This window comes from Rhinolophus sinicus, chromosome 3 (genome assembly GCF_057876585.1).
Source record: "Rhinolophus sinicus isolate RSI-liver-muscle chromosome 3, RSI-T2T, whole genome shotgun sequence".
NCBI classification, from domain to species: domain Eukaryota; kingdom Metazoa; phylum Chordata; class Mammalia; order Chiroptera; family Rhinolophidae; genus Rhinolophus; species Rhinolophus sinicus.
The window spans coordinates 192,430,339-192,447,321 of record NC_142503.1 but is presented as its reverse complement, the minus strand read 5'-3'; the positions used below and the strand labels follow the sequence as shown (position 1 = coordinate 192,447,321).

General features: G+C 39.7%; 1 protein-coding gene across 1 annotated transcript; it reads right to left on the bottom strand.

Moving 5' to 3' along the window:
• Positions 1-486: 486 nt before the first annotated feature.
• UBR7 (ubiquitin protein ligase E3 component n-recognin 7) lies at positions 487-16,955 on the bottom strand. The gene is made up of 11 exons (XM_019745405.3): positions 16,736-16,955; positions 14,668-14,801; positions 14,129-14,189; positions 13,123-13,218; positions 10,758-10,811; positions 10,434-10,539; positions 8,980-9,188; positions 8,675-8,824; positions 7,979-8,141; positions 6,393-6,454; positions 487-2,705 (listed from the first exon to the last, which is right to left on the bottom strand). Exons 1-11 carry the CDS (start codon positions 16,883-16,885, stop codon positions 2,613-2,615), a joined length of 1,278 nt encoding a protein of 425 aa, XP_019600964.2. The 5' UTR covers positions 16,886-16,955; the 3' UTR covers positions 487-2,612.
• Positions 16,956-16,983: the final 28 nt, after the last annotated feature.

Below are 16,983 nucleotides of genomic sequence, written 5' to 3'. Positions count from 1 at the left end.
AGCACTTCACTCACCTAAGCTTAACAAATTGAATGATTTCCAAGGAAGCAAGAGCTGCTGAGAGGCCAAAGATGGGGCTCTGCCTTGGCTTTTGGGTTTGTTTTCACATGTACTTTTGAAATAATGGCTAGCATGCAGGGGGACCTCACCTGTTCCTTAGACTGTGAGCGCCCAGCCCTCTCCTGCACACAGCAGTGCCTGAACAAACTGACTGCTCACAACCCAAGTCCATTTCTTTCTTCTATTGTTCATCTAGGTCCCAACAAAGATATGGACCCTCCCCCCCCAGGAGGTGTTGTAAAGCCAGGGGAGTGAGGGAGCTCTGCTGGCATGACCTCCGATCGGGCCACATCTGTAACAGCAGGAGAAACGAACCAGTCCCCCAGGGCAGGGACAGCTGCCGGAGTGTACTCACCCTCATTCACTTATAACCTGCAAAGGGGGGCTGTGTACATTTTAAATAGACTAAATAATCCGAAAAGCCACTATTCTGAATCGCTTTTATTTAATTTTACAGAAACCTGATTGGAATTTAGTATGTAATTATAAGTCCAGTAACAAGTCTACAAAAATGCACATACAATGCCAGAATTCCTTAAAAGCAACTAATATATTCTTTTGCATAAAACATGCATTAATATGAACTGCCATATGTTAGCCAAAGTCAGTCTCTACAAGAAGAGATGGCCCAATACAGTCAGTAAGAAACCCAGTTGTGAACAACAGGTAAAAAAGGAGGTTTTCTGGTTAATGGAAAAGAAGGAATAGTGCCTTTCATACAACAAGCCCTTCAGTACTGGGTGACGTGTACTAATGTGCTGTAATGCATCCCCTGACACGTGGCCTGACCTGTCACAAGGAAGGAACTTTCTGGTATTCAAACATTTGAGAAGATGAACTTGCAGACCACAGCAGTACACTACTAGTACAGCCTCGCAGAGCTGGGGTAAAAATCCCGACTTGGAAGAGTTCCCAAGCCGGGAACTGGAAAGTCTCAAAATCTCAAAGATGCCAAGCTTTCCCATCTAGCCTGTTTACCCTTTTTCTACAAGGCCAGCTCAGGGCACATAAGCATCTCCTGTGGCCATGAGACCTTCCAGCTCCACACATCACTCACTCTTCATGAGGGTCTGTCTGCATTGGGAGGCGTGATGCAGAAAACGTGGGACCATTTGAGGCCTGGACTTCCTGTAGACTGAGTTCATCTCACCCAGCAATCAGTGGGCACCCGTGTAAGTGACTGCTCAACACACAAAGGAACATTAGTATACACTTGTGGCCCCAACGCCTCAAATGCTTGTAGTCACATACCTCAGTATGTCATCCATTGTCAGGACAGACCTCATTCCTCCAGAAGGAGATAGCAACTGAGGGCTCTGTTTATCAAAAGGTGTTTTCCACGTAGACTGAGGAACTTGAAAGAAAGTTCTAACCAACTGAAAGGACTTCCCCTCAAATACGGGGTTTTATACAACATTCCATGGAGTTCTTCAAAAGCTGTCAGTCATTAGGGAACCAGCTATGGGCATTACCGCTTATATACATAAAGCTCACTGGCGCAGCCTCGGGCCTTGTTTGGAATCTCTTCACACAAGTCTGCCTCTCCCCGACAGGACACTCACTGCCCTGCTCACTATGAGTAAGCCAAGTCAGTATCTTTTTTCTCCAGAACAATTTAAGGGGGGAAAAATAATTTATTGGGGTTCTAGTAACATTTTCCTAACAGAACAATATCAAAATAGGTCCGTTTTTAATATATGCTTATGAATATCCCTGATAATACAAAGACACCCAGAGGACTCTGTAAACCACTGAGATCTCACAGGGAAGTATCCGGTCTGTTTTCTAGGCAGCAGAAGAGGGACTAAGTAGACTGGCACATTCTCTCCAGGAAGCCCTGTGAGCACCACAGTTCTGAAATACTAATATTCTAGTGCCAGCAGAATTGTGAGTGAAATTTTCACTTTAAATTGGTTAGTAAAATTCCTAACAAAGGTTCGCTTCCTCAAACATCGGTCCCGGCGACTCCAGAGGTTCGGCCCAAAGGAAAACGAGTTCCGAGATCCCTTGTATGCCACAACCGAACCTCAGAAAGCAGGGATTTGGGAGAAGGTGACCAGGCTTGAGGAAGCTTTGACCCAAGGCACCATGGTCCCAGGGCTGAGGGGACCTATAGCGGGTCAAGCTGACAGGAAGAGAGCTTCCGTGACGCCCCCAAAGCAGGTCCTGGAAGACAACAGCTCTGTGGCAGAGCAGACACCTTCGGAACTTAAAGAGCAAATCATTAGAAAAGAAACTACTTTCTCAAAACCAAACCAAACTTCTTAAAACGTATAAGCAGATAACCCTGGATAGACTAGGGGTGGGATCGGGGCTGTATTCTGTGGAATGAGTTGCTTTTAGCTGAGTCAGAAAGAAGAATGCTGGTTGTGAAATCAGCACAAATATTGTGGCTGCTGTAGTTAAGGAGAGTAAAGGAAGCTGGAGGCCGGAAGAGGGGCCTCTCCACAGAGAGGACGGGAAGAGAACCAAATGTGAAATATGCCTCCTTTATTCCTGGAACAGGAGGTGGCATTTTCATTGGCCTGGGTGAGAAGGCGCCGTCCTCCACTCTAGCTGCAATAATACTGCATCCCATCCACTCTTCTTCTCTTTCTTGACTGAAATTCTTCAAAGAACTGCTGGATGTCCTCTCTCTTAACAACCTAATGATGAAAAGCAAAGATTAGGAAAGGGGACTACATTACAGAATAGCGGTAACCTGTAGTTAACACAAGTCAAACAATACTGCTGATGAGAATTGTTTTAATGTGTAATTAATTATACTAGCTCCCTGTTACAGAGAGCTCATCCAGGCTCAGACACTGGCCTGTTCAGGGTCACACTGCTAGGCAGAAAAGCATATGGTGCCAAGCGTAGTAGAGTCCACCAGCTCCCTTGGTTTCCTCATGCAAAATGAGATAAAAGCAGCACTTTTTATGCTTTTGAAGAGATGAAATAAAATGCCTGTAGAACACTGCCTGGCACATAATAAGTTCTCAATAAATAGAAGCGAAAAGAAAAGTGACAGAGCAGCATAAAAACAGAGAACTCTAAGGGTCTCCTAGACCCCTGCTCTCTTTCTTCACCACAGCTGACTTGGGAATGTCCTCAGCTCTGCATAAGCACCCACAAAATACAGTGTTTTGAGATTTGGGCTTTCTTCTTTACTGAAAAAAAGAAACCAAAAAACATTCCCCTCTTTGAGAGTCCAAATTTAAAGATATTTTTATATAAACAGAAAATTGGCAAAAACCATATAGAAATACAGTGGTACCTTGGTTTTCGAATGTCTCCGCTGAGGTGTTCACGAACACCGTAAATTTTATGGATCTATGGTATCATTAGATAGTAAAATTCATGCTAAATTTGCAGTTTTAGGGGTTGATTTTAAAGGTTTGGAATGGATTAATCCATTTTGCATTACTTTCTATGGGGAAACCGTGCTTGGTTTTCAACCATTTCAGAACTCGAATGGTCTTCCGGAACGGATTACATTCGAAAACCGACGTACCACTGTACTACTCTTAGTAAATGGATATCCATTTTATGCAATAAAAATGAAAAATTGATCTAATTTTTGGGAAAAGGATTGGCGCATCATACAAAGGTGTTTATGATATAAGCAAAATAAAATATTAAAAATAAGAAAATAAGACAAGGGGAGCATATGGCTAAAAGTAAACTGGGACCGCCTAGAAGGAGTCCCTGTTCAGCCCAAGACTGAGTCTTGCCAGTTGATCTGATCTAAAGCTAATGGCCATCACAAGAGACAGGTTTGTTAATTTACAATTTAATTATAAAGGTAACATGTGCTTATTGTTATGAAGAAATGAAGGCAGGACAGGGAGAAGGAGGGAAAGAGAGAAAAAGGAAGTAGTGAATGTATGTGAGAAAGAGATAAAGAGAAGAAAGAGGAAAATTACTGGTGTATAAAATGAAAACCTTCCTCTCTCACTCCCCATGGTTAAGTGCTGCTAACATATACAAATGGCAGTGCTTACTTGAAGAACTTTCTTGGGGTAAGATACTTATTAATCCTCTAAATAAAAGAATATTTTCTCAGTACTCTACCACAGACCAGTAGCTGATACATCAGTTTCATAAGCACCAAGAGGAAAAATGCTGGTCAACCAGTGAGGAACTAGAACCCCTAACAGATTCAAGATCTAGATGGCTAACGTACTCCAAGACAGCTGCAGCTCAAAGCGCTGATGTACTGGGCTAAGTGGCTTGGAAGTTTACACTTAAAAGATGCCTGGAAGTTCCAATATGAAGGATCTTTCCTGACCTTGGGTCACAAACATGAAACACTGAAAAGCAATAAAAGACAAACATTTCTCCTGCAAGGATACTGTGGGAAGAGACCTAAAAGCACACAAATTGCAGCATGTAATTTTTAGTTTCTAGATGTCCTCAAATGGTCACAGCCAACATGCAGAGTAGAAATGTTAGAGAATAATAAATACTTGGGCTCAATAATAAATCATCTGATCGGTTTATCTCTGAAAATTTAGTTTCTGAGTGTTTTTTAATAGTCGGACACAAACATTAAATAGAGGCGGTCAATCATCTAAGAATGTCTAGAACTTGCTAGCATTATCTTCTGTGGACAAATACAAGCACAGCAGATTAAGTCTTATGGCAACTTAAGGTGTGTGTGTGTGTGTGTGTGTGTGTGTGTGTGGTAAAGATCTAGTTAGTAATGTCATGGAACAAATAATGTAAAAATCATATTTTCTGTCCTTTTAAATCATCACGTCAGATTACAAAATTCTCTCATGAAGATTCATAAAGTGACTCTAGTGATAACAAAGATGCTACCGTGTTTCCCCGAAAATAAGACCCAGCCGGACAATCAGCTCTAATGCGCCTTTTGGAGCAAACATTAATATAAGACCCGGTCTCATTTTCCTATAAGACTGGTTCTTATCTAACATAATACCGGTCTTACATTAATTTATGCTCCAAAAGACGCATTAGAGCTGATTGCTGGCTAGGTCTTATTTTCGGGGAAACGGTTTGTTGCAGAAAAATGTGAAGGCTTTGAATAAAACTCTCAAATGTGAGTCTACATTAACCAGAGGATAGCCTCTGCAATAGAAATAAGAATAACTCTAGGATGATAATGCTGGGAAACAGGAAGACGTTCACACTGACAGTGAAAACCATTCCCTAAAAGATGAGAAAGCCATTTAAGAGAAGGCTCTTCACTTCTGACGTCACAATTCATTTTGTAGAAGGGCAGCACTGTGACCCTGTCCAGAAATCCAGGCCGCTGCAAGTTCTTCTCACATTTATGAGAAAGGAGCAAATGGCCTGAAGTAGGCTGGCAGAGACTTCTCCCAAGAAAGCTAGTCTCACAAGCACTTCCTGGGTATCCGGCAGACCCCTGTCTAGTTAGATTTGTATGTCTGGCTACAGCAGAGCAAAACATTTACTGTCCACAAGGACAAACTTAGACCATGAAAAGAAAAGTTAAATTTTATGTCTGCCTTCGCAAGATAGAATTTTATTTTTTTTCAATTAGTGTTCTATCATGAACATTCTTCTATATTGTAATATGTTTAGTATTTATCATGAATATTTTTTTATTCCTCAATTACAGTTGACATTCATATAAGTTTATACTAGTTTCAGGTGTACAGCATAGTGGTTAGACATTTATATAATTTACAAAGTGATCTCCCTATCAGTACCCACCTGGCACTATCCATAGTTATTTCAGTATTATCAACTATATTCCTTATGTTGCACTTTACATCCCTGATAGAGAACTATTTTAGAAAGAAATTCATCACAAAAGTATGAATAGTAAAGGGTTACGAAGTATTTGTAAATTCATCTGGAAGACTATTTTAAAACATTATAAACTGTAGAGTCAGTGTCTCCCCTTTAAGGTATATAGATTTTCTTGCTAGCAAGAGAACTGCTTTAGCCCCCAATTATAAAGTTCTTTTATCCTAAACTATAGAATGCAGAATCCCCAAAATGGGGCCTGGCTTTAATTTTTTCCTGCCTGGTCAGTTTTCCTTCCTCCTCCAAGGATCCCTGCTTGAAGGTCAGGATCGGTAGAATGGTATGGCAATCCAACGGCTTCTCCTAAGCGACACGTACTCCCTCCAGATCCTGTGTGACTGACTGCTTCGTCCCTCTGGCCCAGGCTTGGGAAGGACTCCAATGAGGCTAGTCCGTTGGTGTTTCACCATCGCTTACTGACTTCCCTTAGCTCTGCCTGCACTAAACTTTCAAGGATCCAGTTTAAGATGCACAGTCATTTCTCCCATCAAAGAAAATAAACAGTTTATTTAAAACATACAGGACTATGATTAAAATTCTTTAACTCAACATACCGTGCCTTCATCAGCAAATCTCTTGAGATAGTCTTTAAGTTCAGTCTTCAAGTCATTATATTCTAAATCAAAAAATCAACAAAAAGGACTTACGCCATTTGCTTTTAGGAAAAAAAAATTGCTTTTACCACAGACATTTGAGTATATTACTAGTTTACATTTTTCTTTAAGTGAAACTGCATAGAAATTTGTTCCCAACTTCTCCAAAATTCCTTCATTTTGATATCTGGAACACTTTTTCGTTAAAAAAGAAAACCTCAAAAGCCAGAGAGGGCCGGCCCGGTGGCTCAGGTGGTTAAAGCTCCATGCTCCTAACTCCGAAGGCTGCCGGTTCGATTCCCACATGGGCTAGTGGACTCTCAACCACAAGGTTGCCAGTTCAATTCCTCGACTTCCGCAAGGGATGGTGGGCTCTGCCCCCTACACGGCACCTTGAGCTGAGCTGCCTCCCGGACGGCTCAGTTCGTTGGAGCGCGTCCTCTCAACCACAAGGTTGCCGGTTCGACTCCCACAAGGGATGGTGGGCTGTGACCCCTGCAACTAGAAAACAGCAACTGGACCTGGAGCTGAGCTGTGCCCTCCAAAATTAAGACTGAAAGGACAACAACTTGAAGCTGAACGGCACCCTCCACAACTAAGATTGAAAGGACAACAACTTGACATGGAAAAAAGTCCTAGAAGTACACACTGTTCCCCAATAAAGTCCTGTACCCCTTCCCCAATAAAAAAAAAAAATCTTAAAAAAAAAAAAAAGCCAGAGATATCCTCACTCCCAAAAAGATAAGCTAAGAATTTTTAAAAAGGGTTTCCTATCTCTCTGGAATTCTAATATTTGAAATAACCTCGGACTTGTCAAACATTAAGTTTTAAGTCATACACTCACTCAACAGAGTGTACTGTGTATGAGGCACGTTGAGGGCAACAACAATGATTTAGATGCAGCCTCCATCCTCAGAAAGCTTTTCGTCTAATAAAGGCAAAAGGAAATTATCCAGTAGTTACAAATAAAAGATAGAAATGATTGATGCCATAAAAGGGGTGCAACGGTGGTGGTATCCCCATAGAAACTGGTTGGGATGGAAACACTGAAACAAGTTGGGCCTGCTGGAGGAAAAACATGTCTAAGCCTGCAATTAAGGGTTTGGGAATATTTTCTCCTCTAGTGGTTTCCTGTGAACCACTGAAACAACCTCAAGAAGTGTCAAAAAGGTGAAATGCTTTGCTCAAAAAGAGGACATATAACGCTCAATGAAAATTATTTTTCACTGGATGAAAAACGAAATTGATGCTCTAATATTCTTCACTCACACATCTACGCTGAATCAAAATAGCACATGTTGTGGTTTCTCGAGCATGTAATTACTCTGGCACGTAACCCTGACTCCGTGGGAATAGCAACTAAAAATCCAGCAACATTACAACTAAGCGAGTGTAGCTGAGGTCTATTATAAATTCCAAATTTAAACTTTCTTCATATTAAATTAAAACAACAGGTATTAGTCATCCTCCCTATACACATACTTTTTTTTTCAATTGTGAAGGTAACTTTATGAACTTCATGGATTTTCCCACCCAAAAGTACTTGCCACAAATAAGTTCCACTTGCTGGACTCTGTTCATGCTGTTCAGAGTGTCCATTAAAGGATCTGTCTTGCCGGCTGCCTGGTCCACCTTGCCCTTGTTTTCATAAGCCAGGACCGTGTCATACTCATCTGTCAGGAACAGGATATCTAGGTCGCCATACATTTTCTTGAAAAAATAAAACCAGTTTCCCCATTAGAACTGTGTGTCATTCTCAGAAAGTCAACGTCATGAGAATCACTCGAAGAAAGTGTTCTGAATGTTTTTTAGACTAACTGCCAGAAAAACCTAAGCCTTTTAGCACTGAGTTGCTTGAGTGATTTATTCTTTTTGCCCAACTCTCTCTTAGAAATCTCCCAACTTCCTAACAGTTGTTGTATGGCCTAAGAGCTCTTTACTTAAAAACCACTGACTTACTATAACTTTCAAGCAATTTGTGTTTCCAAGCAATTCTATGATATAAAAAAGCTAAGAACTGCTTTTTCCCACTAAAATGAAGATAAGTAAATAAAAAGTAATGCATAAATTCTTCATTTCTTCCATAAGCATGCAGACTACAAATACTATTTCATAAATTTGCTTAATATAAAATTTTTTTAAGTTCTCTACACTCCTAACATCAATTTCATAAATATATTTTTCAGATGTTCTTATTTTAGGCATAAGTTTACAAAACATACTAACACTGATCAGGTACTTACCATACAGTCTTTGCAGGTACATAACTTGCTACGCCAGTTCAGGGGCCAATAGGTGGCAGTGTCTTTCTTTATAAAATGCTTAGCTTTAAACTCCCGAAGTTTGCAGTCAGACTGTGATCCTGTGTTGAGACTTTGATTTGTAAACGCTGTCTGAAATAAAATTAAGTTTTGAAGTGTTTTTTAAACTATCATAGTTTAGATTTTGTAAAAGGATTTCTTTACGCAAAGGATACAATGCTATAGAGCTAACAGAATTAATTTTGCTTAAGTTTTCTTTCTTTTATGGCTCCTACTTCATATGTTACCTGGAGATCAGATTCAGAACTAGAGCTGGCACATGGTTCATTAGTGTGCTCTGTTTTCACTTCCTTGTCAGCGTCCTTTCCAGGCTCTGGACTGTCCTCTGTGAGGGTACCATCTTGATGATCTCCATTTTCAGATTTGATCACTTCCTGATCACCTGTTCCATCGACATTCAGTGCCAAGCCATCATCCTCGGCAGGTACTTTGGTTACTGTGGGTTCAATGGAAAAAAAAAACAAAAACAAAAAACCCATGTACACACATATCCACAGACGTATTAGACAATGAAATCACTTTGCCTGATTAAAAAATATTTCAGAATCTGGAAAAGGAGAGAGTCAACCTTAATCTCTGGAATAATGAGAAAGAAAATAATCAGTACTTTTTAAGGTTATGTCTGCCTAATCCAACAAGTTCAAATAATTAAACAGTTTATTTAAAAATATCAATGACTACTTCAGCACTTTATATGTAAAGGAGAAAGAAAAATACCCCAGATGTTAGAGAGAGATGGGATACCTCAAGAAGAGGTAGAAGGAAGAACTGAACTGCAAACACAGGTAGCAGGGTCGTTTTGAAAAAACAACCAGCTTAACTTTATGAGAGGAAGAAATCAAAACGGATGGGTAGAGGCAGGAGAGAAGAGAAATAAGGAGCTCATGGCATGATGGCATTTCAGTTTAATAGGAGATGAAGCCATCTATTGACAGGGAAGGACATGAAGGGCGGGGGGAACCCAATTAAGAAAACCCAATGAATGAGAAATATATACAGGTCCAGTGGAAAGAGAGAGAAAGAACTGGGAAGAGTATGAACAGAAAGACAGCACCAAGTTTAAGAACTCTGAGCTAAAACAAAAGTTTAGAATGAGATCTTAGGTGTGGCTATGCTGCTTGTGGTTGGTACGTACGGTGAAGTGTTCCCTAAAGGTGAGAAAGAGAAGAAATTATGAGGCTAGAGCAGCATAGTATGAGTAACTGCCACTTAAAAAAATTCATAAACCCATATAGTATTACCAAAAAAAATGAAATATTTAATGCCTCAAGACCATTCATTGCTGAATAGTTGTTTGGGGTCAATTTCTTAGTGTATAATAAAAACACTAGATAACATACTGTACCACCCACCACTCCTCCCCAACAGATAGCATGTCTTACATTTTAAAAAACAACGTATTTGGGTTCTATTTATCTTTCAAAGTCCATTCAAAAACTGCCTCCTTCACTTTTCCTAATTACAGTCTCATCCATACTCTGCATCATGCCATTTATAAGTACAAATTTGTTCTTGGTAGTCTCCTAATCAATCTCTAAGTACCTTGTGGAGAAAGAACGTATCCTACAGTTTTTTCTATACCTCAGAGTCCAATTAAAAATAGTTGCTAAAAATTCTGGACTGAACACAAAAATTTCACACGCACAAGTTTTTGAGACACCAGCTCCACAGAGACACCTACCTGCCAGTTGTGCAGCGTAAGCCCATAGGAAAGAGCAGCGTTTCATACAGGCCTGGCACACCATCTCCTGGAAATCCCCACTCTCGGGGGGAATGGCACCAAGATGCTGTGAGTACAGAAAACTGAGGATTTTTCTTGTGATCTCCAGCTTGTCCAAAATGCTTGTTATTTTATAAACAAATATTGCAATAATACACTGATCATATCTTTATAGTATATTTTTAGAAGAGTAACTATAATGTAAAATATAACACAACTTAAAAAGCAAAGATCTTGTCTCCTTTTGTGAAGACAATGGCTTTAAAAGGTAAAGGCTTTCCTTACCCTTCCATGGAACCAGTCTTCACAGACTACACACTGGATCATCTCATCTGGAATCTAACATGGAAAAGCAGTTTGTATGTCAATGATTACACAGAATTCTGGCACACAGTAGAATTATATATTAAGTGATTGTCTACCCAATCTGTGAGAGTGCTATCCACGGGGCTACCCAAGGGGAAAAGGAAAAAGCAGATCAAGGGGCCAAAGAGTTCATTCTATATGAACTGGTGCTACAGAGATAAGCACTTGCAAGCAACTGCCAAAGCTCTGTCATCAGTTATTTAATATCTGATTCTCACAGAACTTTATAAATAAGTAATATATCCTCATTTTATACATAAACCCAGGCCCAAGAAGGTATTATGAATTGATCAATATAGAATGTGACAACTGGGACTTTTATCACACCACGCTGCCAAGTAACTGAAAGTAAATGCTGCAATCTCTTCATAATATGAACAGCAACAACTTCCCTAATTTGAATAAATAATTAAATTCTGGCCTAGGAAAATTATAACAAAGGGCATAGACCATTTTTAGAATGATTTTCCTTTTATTCCCAGCTTTCATTGTCTACAGATTAACATTCCAATGTTATTCTGTCCTTTCCTTAAAATGGGTGTACGCACGTGTGTGTGGCAGTTTTATTCTTTCTTCTGCCTTGATCAATTTCCTCATTTTCTGTCTTTTGATTCAACAGTGTTAATAACAATTTACCCCATACCTTAAAATACCCAGTTTTAAGGTTTTATCTGTTAACTCAAAGATATCTTCAATTTTCTCCTCTAAATAATTTGGTTCAATAATTACAGTTCCAAGACAACAAGAAAGCAAGGAAGACAGCAGGAGGCTAATTTCTCTAAATACAAAGACTCCTTCAGATTAGTAAATGCATAAGCAAAACCCAACCCAATTAAAACGTGGGCCGCCCCCTGCAACTAAGATTGAACACAGCACCTTGAGCTGAGCTGCCGCCCGGATGGCTCAGTTGGTTGGAGCACGGGCTCTCAACCACAAAGGTTGCCAGTTCGATTCCTCGACTCCCGCAAGGGATGGTGGGCTGCGCCCCCTGCAACTAGCAACGGCAACTGGACCTGGAGCTGAGCTGCACCCTCCACAACTAGGACTGAAAGGACAACAGCTTGAAGCTGAATGGCACCCTCCACAACTAAGATTGAAAGGACAACAACTTGACTTGGAAAAAAGTCCTGGAAGTACACACTGTTCCCCAATAAAGTCCTGTTCCCCTTCCCCAATAAAATCTTAATGAGCCACAGATGTGAAAGGACAATTCAAAGAGATGGCTATTAAAAATGTCCAATAAGTTCATGAAAAGATGCATAACCTTACCCATGATCAAGGAAAGGAAAAATTTTAAAAGATACTGTTCTTCGTCTATCAGAATGGCAAAATTTTGAAAGACTGGAAATATATAGGGATGACCAGAATGTTGGGGGGAAACCAGTATCATATACTGTTAAAGGCTGAACCCTTTTGCAGACATGATCACAATTTTAAATACAAATATCCTGTGACCCGTCAATTCTAACTCTAGGTTTCCATTCTACGTAACTCCTTGCAGTTTACTCAGTTATACTATGGTATAAAGATGTTCACTGCAGCTTTCTTTATAATATTGAAAAAAATAGACGATGCCATTGTGCTATAGAAGAACATTTAGGTGCTAACTTATGGCATGTCAAATTATGGAATACTCTGCTGCGATTAGAATGAGGTAGATTTGTATTGTTTAACATGGAAGATATGTATGATATACTGATAAGAGAGAAAAGCAAGTTGCAGAAGTGAATGTTTAGAATTTTCACTTCTGTTACAAGAAAAGGAAACTACAAACTAAAACATACATTCACTCATTTATGTGCACAGAAAAAGGTCTAAAATATAGATACACCAAAAATGCTAACACTGGTTATATCTGGGAGGAAGAAGGAACAGGAGGGAGGAAGAACTCTTTTTAAATTTTCTGTATACTTCTAATTGAAATTTTTAACAGGATCCAATTTGTACATCCCATTTCTTTTCTTCCAGGGAGGCAAAAAGTTAAATACCATTTTTTAAATAATGTTTGGGGGAGTGGAGCAGTCAGGCAGAGGGAGAGGAAGGAGTAAGGTCCTAGTCTTGGGAAAATCCTGCCCAGTATTTCATTCTTATGATGCAAGAATGAGAAGAATAGTTGAGCTCTGTACCAGTTATAGATCCAGCCTAGATTCATCAGGAGGGATAAATATAGAAACATTTTACAATCCTCAAATCCCCCCTGAATAGATATAGAGGCCCAAATATGACAAGAGGCTGAAGAGTTAGAGATGACACAGTCCCAGGTGTTAACCACCAATTCTCTTACCTCATCTTCAGGATCAGGATAAGGTCTCTTGCAAATGCAGTACAATCCAAAAAAGTTGTCATTGTATTTATTGCCAGAATTTATCTTTGCTTTGTCCTGAAAGGTATTAATTTCAATACATAATATGATCTAAGTTTATAATTTCATGCATCAGAAATTCCTATATTCAATAAATTTCTGCATTCTGTATCTTTCCCCCAGAAGCTGGTCTTTAACTTTCAAAGTACAAAGAAAAAGAATTCACTCCCATTAAAGGGATACTTTTCCCAAGATACAAGGGGAAAAAAGATAAATTATTTTTTGTACCTTCTTTGTAGAAATTGGGGGGAAATGAATACACCTATTTAATAAAATAGTGATAAGTTAATCATAAGTATTAATTATAAACTATGTTAACTGACATTGGCCTAGAATTTCAAAGTACTTCTTAATGCCCAGCTGTAATAGCCAAAGCCTCCAGATTACTAAGAGGTATTAATAAAATAAAAAGCAGTCAAGAAAACTGTCTAAAAATAACTTTCAAAGGAGAGAAAAGCAAGACAGTTTTAGCAATTATGATTGAACAATATAAAATCCCTGACTTTCTCTTCCATTCCTGTTATTTCACTAAAGATATTGTAAAGCAGTTTTTGTTAGTCAAAAAGCAGTGAAAAACTCCTGTGTGCATCTGGCCTACATTCATTATTACCCAGTTTTATTTATTCAGTTTTTAATCATACCATTGCTCTTTTAAAAACCTTAGAGCATGAGCACAACCAACATAAGGCAACCTAAATTACTTCAAAGAACATTTCCCCAAAACCTTTCATATTTATTTCAATGTATACTGTAGGCTCTGAATATGTTTGTTTTCTAACATGGTAAAAAATGAAGTCTAATATTAATTTGCCCCTTTGCAAAGAATAAGCATAAAAACTTCTCTTTTGGAAAATATTTGGTTTGTATCCACTTTGTCAAATATCGATCTCAGCTACTTTTGATGCATTTAGTTACAGTGCTTACTTACAGGAAATAATTTGCATTCCAAATTTTTAAACTTGCTATTTCCACAATCACAACGAAAATTTCTGAAACAAAAGAGGAAGAGCCAATTTTAATTTTTCTTTTAAATCTAATGACTTCTTTAAGTTCATATCATAGCCTCTTCCCTCTCAACTCATTTCTAGGATGTAAAAGGTAGCCCCGGTTGGGGTACAATCCAAAAAGTTGGATACATGCTGCTCATGTATCAATTCAGAATTTCTTCAAGCACATAACAATAAAAGATTTAATAATTCTGGAAATTAACATGCATAGAGATAAATATCTGTATCACATCCACAGGCACACATAAGTTAATGGCAGAGAAAGATTCGAGTTTGTACCATAATTATATTTTAAAAGCCCCCTGGGAAAAACTGTCTCGAATTACGTAAACCAATTATAATAAATTTTACCAGTACACAGCTACTTTGAATGGAAAAGCAAGATTAAGAAATAAAGTGCAGCTGGGAAAGAATCTAAACATTTAAAAAATATTCAGCACCAATCCCTGACTGTCTTTACCTTTTTGTGTACAGCTCAAATAGTTTATGACTTCCATGACATTCATAACTGCAAGCTAGGCAAATTCCTGCTGGTTCTTCTCCCTCTGGGGTGCAGGTACTACAAGCATATAGTGCTTGTCTCTTTACTGAGCCCTAAAAGACAGCCCCAAAATAGAAAAAGATAGAAAATAAATTAATGAAGTGTGGCGTAGTTACCTAATAACCATACTGTGATCTGAGAAATAATTGAAATCATATTATCTGTGGTCAAGATCTTATAAAAACCACTAAAACTAATAAAAAAAGCTTACACAAGAGTACCAAAGCACTGTTGCATGTTTCATATCATCGTATGGGTACTATACTAGTGCTTGTTTTCAAACAATTTTTTTCTTAGTGCTAGGTAATTTAATCTTTTTCAGTCAGCTGTGAATAAGTTTGTTTGCTTAATCATTTTGACGCATGAAAATGTAGGAGAATGTGTTAGGTTTATGTTAAGTAATATCACACTTTAATTCTGGAAAATGCTTGTGATTCCACAAAAGAGAAAATCAATGCATTAATCAATTCAATTTTTAAGAGATGCATGTTGAAGTATTTCGAGTTGTATTATCATGATATCTGGAACTTATTTTCAAATGGTTCAGCAAAGAACAAAGGACAAAAGTAAATTATAAAAAAGAGGAAAAAGATAAATGTGCTAAAGTGTTTAAAAAATGAGTATATGGAAGAGGTACACAAGTGTTCATAATAGTCTTTCAATTTGTTGGTAGATTTAAAATGTTTCAAAATAAAAAGCTGAAAGAAAAACGGGGAAAACTTTTAGAAATCTTGATAATGGTTACCTTCCTCTAGAAAGGAGGGAGTTTCGGGGAGTCAATGGGAAGTTCCGGGGATGCCAGTGATGTTCTATTTCTTTATCTGGGTGGCAGGTCCCTCTGGTTTGTTTTCAACCCTACATATAATCTAGGCAATTTGTCACATAATCCACTACGGTATAAAATTAAAATTTAAGAAAATCATTTTATAAAGCTGACTACACTCCAAAAATAGTTTATGTACAGATTTAAAAAAAAAAAAAGGAAAGCAGAGAAAAAGTTGTTCTAGAGGTGACCAAAGGTTTTAAAATACCAGCCAACATCTGGGACTATCTCTGGATACCAGGTGTATTAAAAAAAATCTAACCACTTTGCAGTGTAAACTGGTCAACGATGACAACTGGTATTATGATCTCAGTCCACACCACATAAAGACCCCAAGACTCTCTCCTCATTCCCCAGTTTTCCACTCCACCGCTCTGGAAAACAATCTTCTTCATGCTACCAATTTCCATCTCTTAGTTTTCTTCTACCCACCTCAATCCACTTTTGTACCTCGAAATATAGGATGAGTCACCCAACACTATATCACACCCTCTCAAATCCTTCTTCATGACGTCTTCCAAAAGCCAAATTTCCTCTTCATGTGGACCTTTCTCTCCTCCCTTCCTTCGCCAGTGCTAGTGCTGCTCTAGTTCCCATGGGGAGCAGACTGCGTAACGACACGATACCTGCTGCTTTTCGCTAAAAATACCAGCTACCGCTGGTCAAACTAAATTGCAGAGGAACTAGCTGTCCAGGAGTCCAGCCCACACGGGGAGATTTTCAAATTAAGGGCTTTTTCCTTTAACTCTGTTTTGACCCTCCCATTCGGTTCCCAATAAATACTCTTAGGATGGGAAAAGTAAAGACAAAGATGTCTGGATTTGAGAGGTCACGGGGACGGTTCCGTGAAAAGCAGCCGGGGCACACGGAGAGGAGACGGGGGAGGAAGGAAAGCAGCTGCTCCAAGGCCAAAGCCTGGAGAATCCTGAGCGGCCAAACGAAGATCGAGGAGGAGGGGGCCCTGTTGGACCCAAGCTGCAGAGGGGCCACGGCGCTGGGGGTAATGGGGCAGCTGGGCCCGGGATGGGGAAGCCTACGGCGAACCGCGGCCTCAGACCACCACTGCGAAGCCGGCCGCGGCAGGCGGGAATAAGTCCCAGTCCGGTCGGGAAGAGCAGGTTCCGCGGGAGCCCAGGGGAGGCGAGGCCCCCGCCGCGCACCCACCTGCGAGTAGGAGCACTTCTCCGAGTCGCTGCCGCCCAGTACGGCGCACGCCTCATTCTCCAGCTCCTCGTCCTCCTCGAGTACGTCGACCAGCGATACCACGGGCTCCAGCTCGGACTGCCGTCCAGCGGGCCCTTCAGCTCCGGCCATCGTCAACTGTCACCCGGACCCCAGCTCCTCTCCGGCGGAGGCGGGAAAAGCGGCCGCGAGAGGCGTGGCCGGAGGAGGCAGATCCTGAGAGCCAGGAA